General features: G+C 35.4%; 1 protein-coding gene across 2 annotated transcripts in view; it reads right to left on the minus strand.

The window, feature by feature from the left end:
* Positions 1 to 9,231: 9,231 nt before the first annotated feature.
* PTPN3 (protein tyrosine phosphatase non-receptor type 3) overlaps positions 9,232 to 12,923 on the minus strand; it is a 119,602-nt gene continuing 115,910 nt past the window's right edge. For both annotated transcript variants that reach the window (XM_041408168.1, XM_041408167.1), the window contains exon 27: positions 9,232 to 11,566. In XM_041408168.1, the coding sequence (XP_041264102.1) occupies positions 11,489 to 11,566 (78 nt within the window). In that variant the 3' untranslated portion in view covers positions 9,232 to 11,488. The remainder of the gene's footprint in view (positions 11,567 to 12,923) is intronic.

Raw genomic sequence — 12,923 nt, forward strand, 5'->3', positions numbered from 1 at the left:
AGGAGCAATTTCTGTGAAGCAACAGGAACACAGTGAGAACAAGGTTGTGCCCAGGGTTTCAATTATCTTTGCAGAAAGGGCTCTGTGCAGAAAGCACTGTGGGCTTCTCTCAAGGCACGTTGCCAGTGCTGTACTTCCAGTTTCGTTGACTTTATGCTCTCTTGCTTGCTATACTTGGATAATCCAGGTTCCATGCAGTATCATTCCCTTTGCACTTTGATGCTTTGGTAATTCCATCAGTTCACACAGATAAACTGCTCTTCAAATATCTGTTGAAGTTATGTCTGCCTCATTTCTGTAATTGAGCAGTTATTAAATAAGTTCTTTTCTCCTACATTAACCCTTGTGTCACACCTCTGTTTCCTTATATACCATCGCTTGGTTGACTGTGCATGAATAAACCGTTCAGTCCCTCCTCTGAGCTAACCCAAAAGCTCATTGGAAGTGGGACTGCATTTGATAGTTATGTGCTCAGCATCAAGCACCCTAACTGCATCAGATTACAAACTTGAATAATAATTGGCTTGATTAGGGCAAAAGGCATGACATGTAAACCAGTGCTTGAATATACACAGAATGTAACCATTGCTACATAAAGTATTTTATTTTCCCTATTGTCTGTGATCTAAACTCCCTGAAATACCAGAAAATCACTTTCCTAAGTCATTACCCTCAAAATAATCCTCAATCTACATAACCTTGTAATGACAGAAGAGCAAACAGTTTACAGAGACGGCAATAAAGCAAGCAAGATTCAGTGTCACTTGCAGTAGTAAATTATGCATGTATTACAGGAATCTACAAAAGCAAAATCCTTTGCATATAAATAATAAAACCAGCTTATATACAGATTTTTTCATTAGTTTGAATCAAGTTTTTACTTCAGTACAAAAACTACTGTAGCATGCTAGAAAAACCCCACTCCTTATTTATATATATTATTTATATTACCTGTATGGCCAGTTTCATTTTAGACTGACCCTTTTTAATACTGTTTATGGTTGAGATGGCAAACTTGAATATATGTGTTCTCTGCCCATTTTTGGAGCTACTTTTGTTATTCACTTAAATGTTTTGTTTTCTCTATCTATATATGTGCTTACATACACAATCTCCCTCTATACACCCCCTTCCTATCCTGCCTTGATAAAGAGATGATATTTGAAAGTAATGCCATTTAAACAAATCTTTAGGACTCCTGTAAGAGCACTTGCCAAGGGGAAGTCCAAGGGGAATGGGGAGAAGGAAGAAGCGTAGCAAGCTACTTGTAAATGGTTATCTTCCAGTCTTCAGCAGGTCTAATAACACTTGGCTTCTGTAGGTTTCCTGCATAGCATCTAGGCTATGTTGAATCCTAACTTTCCTTCATCTGGAAGTTCTACTTCTTCTCAGTTCCTGCTTTTCTTACCAAAGCAGGGCAAATATCCACTGTATAAACAAGAGCTCCTACAGAGATGGCAGTTTCCCAGCTGGGTGCCTGAGACAGGTTGAGACATTTGCTCATGTGCTGACATCTCATTTGATAGAGCAGGCAGAGTTACTGAGTTAGCAGAGATGGAATATCACAGTACTGAGAGCTGTTCTTATGCTCGACAAAACATCCTCTAGTCAAAATGCAAGTGTCCTGAGCAGTACAATGTGGGCAGGTTTTCAAAAAAACCCCTAAACAAAACAAAACAACCAAAACAAAACAATGAAAAACATCACAAAACAATTGAAAAATCAACCCAGCAGCACTGATTAAAATAATCAAGCCCTTACTCTTAAAAAAAACCCAAAGCAAAACAAACACAACCAGTCCGAAGGCAGCAACAAATAATTTTGTAGGCAAAATGTATTTCAGTTTTGGCATGGTTACCTGAATGCTGGAGTCATTGCATCCTTTTAAGCTAAGTATTATACATAAGCAAATTGGCCCCATTTGAAAGCAGCAACTTTCTATGCTAACATGGAATCTGTATAATTGAATGCTATGCTAAAGAGCTACACTACATTTCCATGACATTTGTATGAACATTCATGAGCAGAATTACCCAGATCAGAGTTGAGCACTCTCATGCTCAAAAAGGACAAACCACTTAGCAAGGAGTAACATTCAGTATTTAAATGGGAATTTATCAGGTCTAAAAGAACAGGGCATTTGTACAGACACAGAAAGCTCTGAAGGTCAAAATTACACTTAAGCAGGAACAAATGCATTAGCAATCAGCAATCCTATTCCCACAGCACTCTGGGCTACATCAAAGTATACAGTGAGGGTTTTCACACACCTTTCCGTCCTGTTATTACCCTCTGACACCCCAGTTCACACCATCATTTGTGCCAGTGTAACCTGACTGTCCTTAAGGAATTAACCCCTGGGCTTGAGAGACAGCTAGTGCTGTGGAAACCTTTATCTATTAGTACCAATTAACTAATTTTTTAAACTGCAGCTGATGCACAGATGAACTAAAAGGCTCCATTATAAATGATGCTGCATCTTCTGTGGGTGGGTGCTAAACTCAGTGAAATAGAAGTAAATCAGAACACCTTTGCTTAGAAATAGAGTGTTGCAGTTATTTGAGCTCCCCAGCAGCAGTGTCAGGACGCACAGGGGTACAGGAGGGTACAGAGGAGTCTGGTCCTTCATCATGCTCCAGTAGAATATTGGTGCCTCTTATTCCTGAAGGTGGACCTAGGAATCTGAACTGGCTCTGAACCCAGAGACCAGCAGTAGTGACCCCAGTCTCCCCAAATGACTTTCAGCTATTCTCACAGGGTTCACTTTAACAAATTGTGAACTTTGAATTGTGAACTTTGAATTTTGCCACTCAAAATGAAGAAACATGTTTTCTTAGCAGATTGGCTTTTGCACATGCCACCTTTGCATATTTATTTTTTAGTACATGAAACCCAGTTTAATTACATTATACTAGAACTGACAAAAAAAAAAAAAAAAAAAACAAAAAAAAACCCCCCCCAAAAAAAAAAAAAAAAAAACCCCAAAAAAACTACATAATCCCAAATGGACATGAAACCAGATATTGATAATTTTTATTGTATGTTAAAATATTTTACTTTGAGTACAAAAAGGAAGATAAGCTAAATTGCTAAATCGAGTCACTGCTTGAAAATGTTTATATCACTGAACTAAGGCATGAAAAAGCTAGACATGAAAATAACATGTATACTGGGGAATGCCATTTGACATTGATATTCCCAACTGTTACAAATTCAAGCAAGACTGTTAAAAGGGAGGTTATCTTGCCTATGACTGCTTGTTAGAAGTCTTTTTGAATTATGTAAAGGCACTCCTTCCATGCATCCATACTGGCTTCCCGGTGGAGCACCTCACTCCTCTGTGGGGTAGCCAGTACCATAAGGATTTTAAAACTTGTATGGAGGAAAGGAACACCTTCATGTTCAAAAATCATGTGTAACACTCAGCAAGTTAAAGCCCTCTTCTCCCCTCTAGCAATCAGCTATGATACAGCTACAAGCTTGGAGTTTACTTCTGCCTTATCTCCTCCAAAAGGCTCTTCTTGCACCCTATCTTGCTATCAACCTGTGAAGATACCAGTACATCTTTCCATAAATGGCTTCATTTGGATTTCCAGCAAAACCTTAATCTTGAATAGCTCTCTACATAAGAGATTCCAACATGCACACATATCCTGTGTCCAAGCTGTCCAGACAGGTGGTTTTGGCCTTGTGCTTCCTTTCACTGAGATTTTATTGAATTCATAAGTTCATCATGAAGGGTTATTGGCCTCAAGCTTGAAAAGACTAATCAGTAGGCAGAGCCACACCTTGTAAACAGCAAAACGTGCTGGCTAACAATCATCCCAGTTCTTAACAAAATCCCAAACATATTTTCAGGTCAATGCTCTATCCATCTGTTAGTGTTTCATTCAATGTGTTCTGTATTTTGAAACTTATGAACCTGCATTTTAATGTGCATATAAACAGAAATAATTCAAGAACAGCATCACTGGGCTCTGATTTGTTGTGAAAACGTGATAACCACCATGGGGCAACAGACGGTGTAGAAGATTACTCAGACATGCTTGAGAACACATGAAATCCCAAAAGGAAGGTCAGGCTGCAGATTTCATACGTAGGAGCAAAAACCAAAATCTGCACTCAAATGGTTATGTGGCCTTACATGACACAACTGCAAAGGTTTATTTACCTAATTAATCAAGACAATCCTCTTTCACAGAACTTATTGCAAGTGAAATATTCCTAAGAATTCGTGACTTGCTTGTTTCCTTTTTTTTTACTGTGGTATATAGACCAGACATTTCCCATATATTCCTTAGATAAAATTCTAGCTGGATCCATGTGTGATTTCTTAGATGATGCCTTTCCTATCAAAAAGGCCACTAACTTTTTAATGGAATTCTTATTTGCTTTTTGAATAAGCCACAGTAAAACCATATAGCCAAAAATGTTTTATTTCACCATTAGCTGTATAACCAATATGCATAAAATGGTGGCTATATTTTTGTTCAAAACAGTTCCAAACCCCAAGAAAGCTTTACTGAAAACATTAACCAACCCTTTATTCCTATAAAAATAAAAAAGAAAAATTATACATTCAAGAGGTGTCTACACTTTTAAACAATAAATTAAACTTTGTAATATCAACATCAATTTACAATTCAAATTATTTAAAAGTACAGCATAGGGTACAAAATAATATCTTTCCTTACCTTCCAAATACATCAAATACATTGTTTTATTCCTTTACTGCACTGGCACCTAAGATCTTAGAAGAAACTATAGAGTGCTACAGGAAAAGAAAAAGAAAATTTAAAAACCTCCAGCCAGAGTCCCTAAATGGATACCTTTCAAGATTTTGCTGACAAAACTCTGACAAAAATGCTAACTGAACTTACATGAAAATACAAGCTTAGTGACTAGAATAGTGAAATTTTCTTCAAAACTTGCAAAAAAACCCAAACAACTTCGGCTTTCCCAACTGCTAAGCAATTTATTCCAGTACTATAAACACATTTCCATATCAGTTGCAATCAAGGTCAATTTTAACCATTACATCATTTGTGAGAATGAATGGCAGGCAGATTTTTAAAGCTTTTATAGGGCTGTCCTCATATACACCTTGTATTTCTCTATTAAGGTTACACAATGAAGTGTGAAAACCTAAATAAATTATGCTTAGCGCTCACTGCACAGGTTACTGGAATGTAAGCACTGATCCTCACCATTTATTTTGCAAAACTGGGATTAGAGAGATTTACATTTGAGTGCATATACTAATTCCCCACCTAATTTCTACAGACAGTAATTCAGATCCTGCTAAACCCCAAGCTTTCAATCGTGTGCAAAGCTCTGAATTAGAAGGGCACTGATCAGGACTAACCCAAGTGCTGCCACACTCACCTGCTGCTTAACTGAAGCAAGTCAAGTCCACTGCAATTAACACCACTGGGCTGAGATTTTTGGTTTTTTGGAATGAGGTGCTTTGATATCCTTGCAAACCCATGTAAGTAAACCTGATCTCACTTTGAACTAGACTGCTGAGGTTAGATAGTACAAGTACAGCCCACTAAGATCAATACAGGCTGTAGATTTACTGTGCAGGATATTTCAGTCTCTTTTCCAAAGGAAGGCAGCCCTTTTTCCTTACTTCCTGAATCAGGATTGCAACCAACCATGTGCAAGAAAGTTGACAAATAATGAGGCATTTGGGCTGATGATGCACTTTCTGTGCTTTAGTGGCCATACTGCACACTAGCTGAGGGCCAATTTGCTTTTATGACTAGGTAAGCTGCACCCACAGCTAAGAAGGCACTTCTAGCAGCTAACTTTTGCATCTTGTCAGAAAAACTACTTTTCCTTTACTTTAAAAAAGTATGTTTTGTACAGAATTTGGTACATAGTCATTCCTTACTTGAAGATTTAGATTTTAACTTTTTTTTTTTTTCTTTTTTTTTTTTCTTTTTTTTTTTTTAATTTTAAAGCATAAATTCTAGCTTGGCGCAAGACTACTTCCTGATGCTTCTGAGACCAAGCTCCAAGGACTATTTATAAAATGTTTATTCTGCAAAAGGCTGAGAGAAATATGATGCTAGTCTGGCTGAAGTTGGTAACTGATATTAGGTAAGGGGTCTAATAGCCCTAACAAAGCATCTTCCTCTGCTTAACCATGCAGGGCAACCTCAACAGTTACCCAGCCAAATGCAGGTTTCATTTATGTCTCAGGAAAAGACATCAAATGAAAACAGACAATATAGTTTTTAAGAGGAAAATATTTAAGAGATTTTTTTTTTTAATGTTACTTAAGAGCACAAACCAGTAGATGAAGAAAATGTTCCACTTAAAATCATTTTCTAGGTGAGTTTGACAAAAATTAAATCCCATGACCAACAGTGTGGATCTTTACTAAAGGAATTGTTCCAAGAGAAATTATGTGTTTAAAACACAGAAGTGTTTCAAAGGAAAAAGAGTAAAAAATCATATATTTCCCACCCCTACTTTATCTGTTAAAAGCATTTCCATGTTCACAATGTTTGATTTTTTTTTTCCTTTTTATATTTAAGTTAAACCCAGGTCTTATCTGCCCTGAGGAAAACATTTCTTACATGCTTTTCCATATATTTTTATGATTTTGACCACTGCTAGCAGCACTGTTTAGAAAAGAGATCAGTTGAGACTGGTCTGAACACCACACAGCCCCTTCAGCAGGTGAAAAAAACCCATCCTTTCTTAAGCAACAGTAACATCACTTTGCCTGTCTGAGACAAAGCCAATTTCACACTTGCAGGAAACCTCAAAGTCATTTTATAAGGCAAAACAATGACATTTCAAGAAACAAAATCATATAAGTCAAGTAAACAGAAGTTAAACAGTTAACAGTAACCTGAAGTGTTTCACAAATGTCTGTTAAAATAAACACTCTAATATTTTACATAGAACTTTAATTAAAGATTAACCTGCAACTAAACCCAAAATAAAGCACAAAGAGTACTCTTATCCAAGTAGTTTGCAAGAAAATGTCCCCTCTCAAGATGAATTTGTCTTAAAAAAAAAAAGAAAAAAAAAAAAAGATAATAATATTTCCTGGTCTCTTACAGACCATACAATTTGTTTTTCCCATAATATTGCTGACCCTCAACATTTGCCCTTTACATGAGTGGTAAGAATGCTACTGTCACAGAGTTAGTCTGAGATGAAAAATGGTTAAACCCATTGATATGTGGTACTTTTTCTTTTGATTCAGAGAAACTTACTTTTTCTTTAGAATGACAGGCTTCAGTGATTGCAGATGCTACTGTTTGAAACTTATACAGTGTTAAAGTACACTAAAACTAAATTACATTGCATTAGACTGGTATATTTAAACTGTTAATGTAATCTACAGTTAAAACAGACAGCCATCTGAGATGGCTGAGCGCTATCAGTGTCAGAATTTAAATGCAAGAAACCCATATAATCAAAACATTGTTTTATATAATGAATTAATCATTTACTTGGCCTTTGAACAAAATATTTAATGAAAACTTTACCTTCTATATAGCTTCAATTAAGAAATGCTTTTAACCAAGTAGACTGGTTGCAGGTTACTAATCAAAATACAAACATTTCCCAGCACATGTTTTCTGGAAAGGCTGAAAGAATTAAATAAACTTGCACTTAAATGCTACATTTCAGGATAGAAAAATAAAGCCATTATCACTGAAACAACTATGTTTAAATTATAATTGACTGATTACGAATCATGTGCATCTATTTTTAACATTTATGCATTTAGTCTCACATAAGAATACCGTATACAGGGAAGAGCTTTTTTGGAAAAAAGTATCATACTATACTTGTAATAAAGCCAATACAAAGTTCATTATATAGTTCAGAACTAGAGTTCTTTTAAAATACATATATATTTAACCAAGTACTGCATAGTAGGAAATATGAGGGGAAAAAGGAAAACCAACAGTTAAAAAATTGAGTGTATATGAAGACTTATTGCTGAATTTGTGGGTACATTTTGACTGCATATAATTTAGTATCAACACCTAAAAAACATGACAGTTAAAAGCAAACCCCTAGATTACAATTTTTAAATTTTTTTTTGTAAGACATCACTACTATTCAAGGTTTGGTTCTATTTTAATGACTTGTATTCCATACATCTGGTAACACAAAAGGCATTCATGTTTTAGGGCATTGTTTTTCTTATTTTTAACAAACAGCAAAATCTGTCCCTTTCACCTCTATCTCAGAAGTGTTTCCCTGTGAGATTTCTGAAGACATGCTGAATAGGCAGTTTAGTTACTTCCACATGAAATATAAAGCCACCAAGTTAAATTTGTTTAATTCTGTAGAAATAAATGTTAGTGTATTTCACAGTGATGAAAACGTCAAGGGTTTATTGCTCCCTCTTCATCCACCACCACCACACCAGACATTTTGAATACTTATTGTCATGACCATGCCAGCACAGGAAAAATCAAGGGTAAATGTTTATGAAGGTTATACAGAATCTTTTCTTCACATCATCTTCTACCACTTTCCAACTGCTCGACAATTAAAAACTTTGTGCTCACAAGTTTTAACTCCCACCAAAATCCCCCCAGTTTGGTCAATATTTCGTGACTTCTTAATTTTTGTGAAAACAAAAGCCGGCAGAAAGTTGTTTTCGTAATTATGCTTTCATTGCAAGATCAGATCTAAAGCATACTTCATTCAGTGCAAAGTCATCACACATTACACAGAGAGACCAAACCCCTTCAATTCTCCCATATGGATCCTACAGGTACATGTGCAAAACCCAGCAAGACTGAAATAAAGATGGACACAATGTACAAGATACTTGTGTAGTTAATATTTCCTCTTAGGTATTTAAAAAAAAAACAAAACAAAAAAAACCAAAAAACTTATAAAGATTACTATTTATATAGCTTTGAGTATTCTCCCTGGGACCAGCAATTTCAAACAAGTTATTAAAAGCCAAGAGCTCCCCAATGTTATTACCAAACCCATCCAAGTTTACCAAAAGAAGAGCAGCATTTGTTGTCACAATATGACAGTCATCATTTAAATGCACACATACAAGTCAAGCCTATACCACGTATCTTGAGACTGGAGTTATACAAGAAATACATTTACAGTGCTTTGGTAAGTACATATTAAACATGAAGAAACATAAATAGCAAATGGAATACAGGAATAACCTTGAACACAAAGAAAACATGAGTACTTCCATGAAAGACACGGATGTCAAAAAGATGCTCTGAATATTTGCTTACAATTTATTTTCTTGCCTTTTTTCACTTCTTGACAAACTAAAAATTAAATGCAAGTCATGCCAACTGCAAGGGATGACTCTGAAACCTGGGCAGAGGAAAACTTAAAAAAAAAAAAAAAGGAGATGTTTTAACAGACAGGCACACACATAACAAAGCTTCCCAAGTAATATGTGTATGTCCATTATCTTTTTACATTCAGTCACAGACTGGTTGAGCTACCTGACACAATTTAGCAAGATAAAAGCGAACCAGTCTTTTGTTTTTTAATCTACGTCCAATCAAGCAAGATGATAATGATTTGTATATTACAGAAAATTCCAGTCAAAGTGAAATTTGGAATGCACTATGTAAAGATGAGCACAAACCTATTCACCATTCAACCTAACAAAGCCAAGAAGGTTTCCACGTTGCCAACTACTCTGCACATCTCAATTAAAACTCTTTTGATAATAAACAGTAACCAGATATCTTCTTCAGCTATAGCTAAAAATGTAATCTTGGAGAAAGGACCAAGCCTGCAAAAGACAAATCAGCAATTTAACTCATCCTACGTGCACTTTCTGGTTGCCTCCTGGGGGAAAAAAACATAGTCTTCCAGTGACATGAGAGATGCATATTGTACAGCTGTGATAGTTTCTATAATGAAACTCCAGCTATAAATGGTAATATCCATAATACAAACCATAATTCTAAAATACATCTGAAAATGTGTGTGCATATATATATCTCTCTGAAAAAAAAATTATCTGATTTTCACTTTTATACATATAAACATCTGGCTAATATGCCCCATAAAAATTTTTCCCTATTTAGGACTAATTTTTTAAATAACAGAGTTTTAAACAGTCCCTTAGAATATTTTTAAACACTATTAAAAATTAATAACTATCTCAGGTTAATCAAAAAGCACACACAAAATAATTTAACATTATACAAATGTGGTTATACTGTTCAGAAAGTCCAATTCTCCCATCTGAAATGAAATAGAGACCAGTGTACCTTAGGGTGAATTATTCATCAAAGTACAAATTCATTCTTTCTTTCCATGTAAATCTTCAGGTGAATTTAACTGCATTTCTGTATAAGCAAGAAACACAGTAAATCTGGAGAACTCTTGCAAAAGGGAGTTGTGTTTTGCTGGATAAGAGCGCTTTGCTGGAGAACAGCAAGTCAACATTTTATCGCCATCTGAACACTAGCAACACCTGTGCCTTTGTAAGCTTCACACCTTGAAATAGCAGCAACATATTTGATGGGTTCAGTAGTAGTTTTTCTTCCAGTATTGGATTAGACTACTTTGCATATACAGTAAGTCAAAAGTCTAGTACTTGTGTGCAACATTAATCCACATTTACATCTGAGAACTCATAAATACACATGGAAACAAACATGACAGAGAATTAAACCTCATTTTAACTTAAAATGTTTTCAGTCCACATACAGAAACAGCAGTGAAAAGTATAAAGGAGATGGACTGCAGAAACAGAAGAAAAGGGGTGCAATAACTAAAACTGTAAGAAGTAGGTCACTGTCAAAAGGGCAAGTTGCAACTAAAATTGATCAACAAGAGATGTAGACTGTACCATCTGCAAAATGCCTAACTGCAGCATTATTTTCACATCACATACAGTGGATGTGATTTGTAAGCAGCATATTATAACAGCTGGCATACTCACTAATAGATTTATGGTAACTGAATACTAAATTTCTCCAGCTCAGTGTACAGTAGTTATGCATTAGCCTTTAAACTCTTTGTCAGCCTTTTAGTCAAGGTTACAGTTCCATGGATATTTAGTATCCCAATAAGAAATTTACAAATATTCAATGAGCTTTCATATGATACAAATATATTAAATACCTTCTTAGGGAGTATAATTTCAATAATAGGAGTTTCCTTTTGCTATTTCAAAGGAAAAACAAGGAACTTTGTAACTTCCAAAGTAAAGGGTGTTTTAAGGCAGTAAAAGATATGTGTTAAGGTTTCCATGATTGTTTATGGTTGTCTATGTGAATAAAGCATATTACACACAATTGCTGTCATATATTTATCTATGTGACTTTGTTATACTGTACATGATTTAGCAATCTTCTTGAGAAATTTAAAGTGCCACGGTTCAAATGTTCTCATCTGTCTTTTCATGGGCTTCTAGTCCGTTCTAGTTGCTTTCAGAAACAAGCCCTTGCTTTACTTAAAGAGCAGGTTTTTTAGGGAAAAAAAAAAATCCTTCACTGCTGTGCTAACTGGAATCCAGTGGTCGAACCAATCCTTCTTTGTAAACACGAAGAATAGCTTCACAAACAAATTTGTATTGACTCTGTGGAGGAAAGAAAACACAAAAACATTTATGGATGTTCAGTTAAACTGCTGATTAGACAGTATTATTCAATAGGACTAACAGTTCCACAGCTTCCTTTTTTCCTGAGCAATGACAGGAGAGGAGCTACAAGGATGGGAGGAGAAAATTCTACTCTTCTGTCTGTGTTTGCAGTAAACAAAGCTGACATTTACTCTTCCTTGAAGGACAAGCATTAAAAAATCACACACCAAGGAAAATATAGTTCCCCAAACTAAAATAATACATGCTTAATTTTCATGGAAAAGGAATTATTTGTAAAAACTATGCATGACTTTTGACTAAATTTAACATGATATTTACCTTCTTTATACATCTCATCTATTTTGGTGGGGGGTGGGAGGGTGGCGGTGGTAGTTATCTGATTATTACAAGTATTCTGAGCTTGCCAATCCTGCAGCTACATATTACTGGGCATATTTAAAGTTGACATATAGGATCTATAGGTGCAATTACCTAACTGAACTCTTTTTTTTTTTTTTTCCCCCAAACAACCTACAGTACTGCAGAAGGAGTCACTTTATTTTCAATTTTTTATCAGACCACATATCTCCTTTTGTAACAGAAGGGGATCAATATCTTTCAAATTAATATCTTTGAAGATCAGCAGCCACATTAATTCTTGTTTCACCTAATATTTTGATCTCAATTAGATCTTAAAGCCTTCACAAATCAGAGTTTATTTTTTGCATTATACTACTACAAAGACTATCTCTTCCACGACCTTGTAATGTAGCTATTTGTTAAAAACAATTAGCCTGTAAGCCTCGTCCTAAAAAGTGATACATGGAGACATTATCAATAGGACTAGTGCAGAACTAAAAATCCAGGTAGCCTGATAAATTTTTTTGACTAACACAATCCTGAGAACACAAGATGATTGAAATTTAAAAGAATTTGCAAAGATCAAAGCATCCTCACTTCTTCTTTGAAAGCACTATTGTCAAACCCCCCAAATGAACCCTTTTCTCCAAAGTTCTGTCATATATTCAGAGAAGTAAAGCTTCACATTTTTAATATCCCTTTATCCACCTTTGAAATGTTGTCCCAGCTGCCCTTGTATCGTCAGCTTCCATCAACTTCTGAAGCATCGGCAAATATTCTCCCACCATCTCCCAAAGACCAGGGCTAAAAGATAACATTTGGGCTGTGAAGGACCTTAGGTTGCCTTTATATACCAGTGGTTTGGAATGCTATTCTTGTCCATAACATAACACAATACATTTTCTTTTAAGTACAGGAAAACTTAAGGAAAACAGGAAGGTGGAAGTGAGTTTTCTGCATTGCAATTTTCCTGGCTTTTCTTTCAACCTTTCAG

Source organism: Onychostruthus taczanowskii, unplaced genomic scaffold (assembly GCF_017590055.1).
Source record: "Onychostruthus taczanowskii isolate IOZ18803 unplaced genomic scaffold, ASM1759005v1 scaffold29, whole genome shotgun sequence".
Classification (NCBI taxonomy): Eukaryota; Metazoa; Chordata; class Aves; order Passeriformes; family Passeridae; genus Onychostruthus; species Onychostruthus taczanowskii.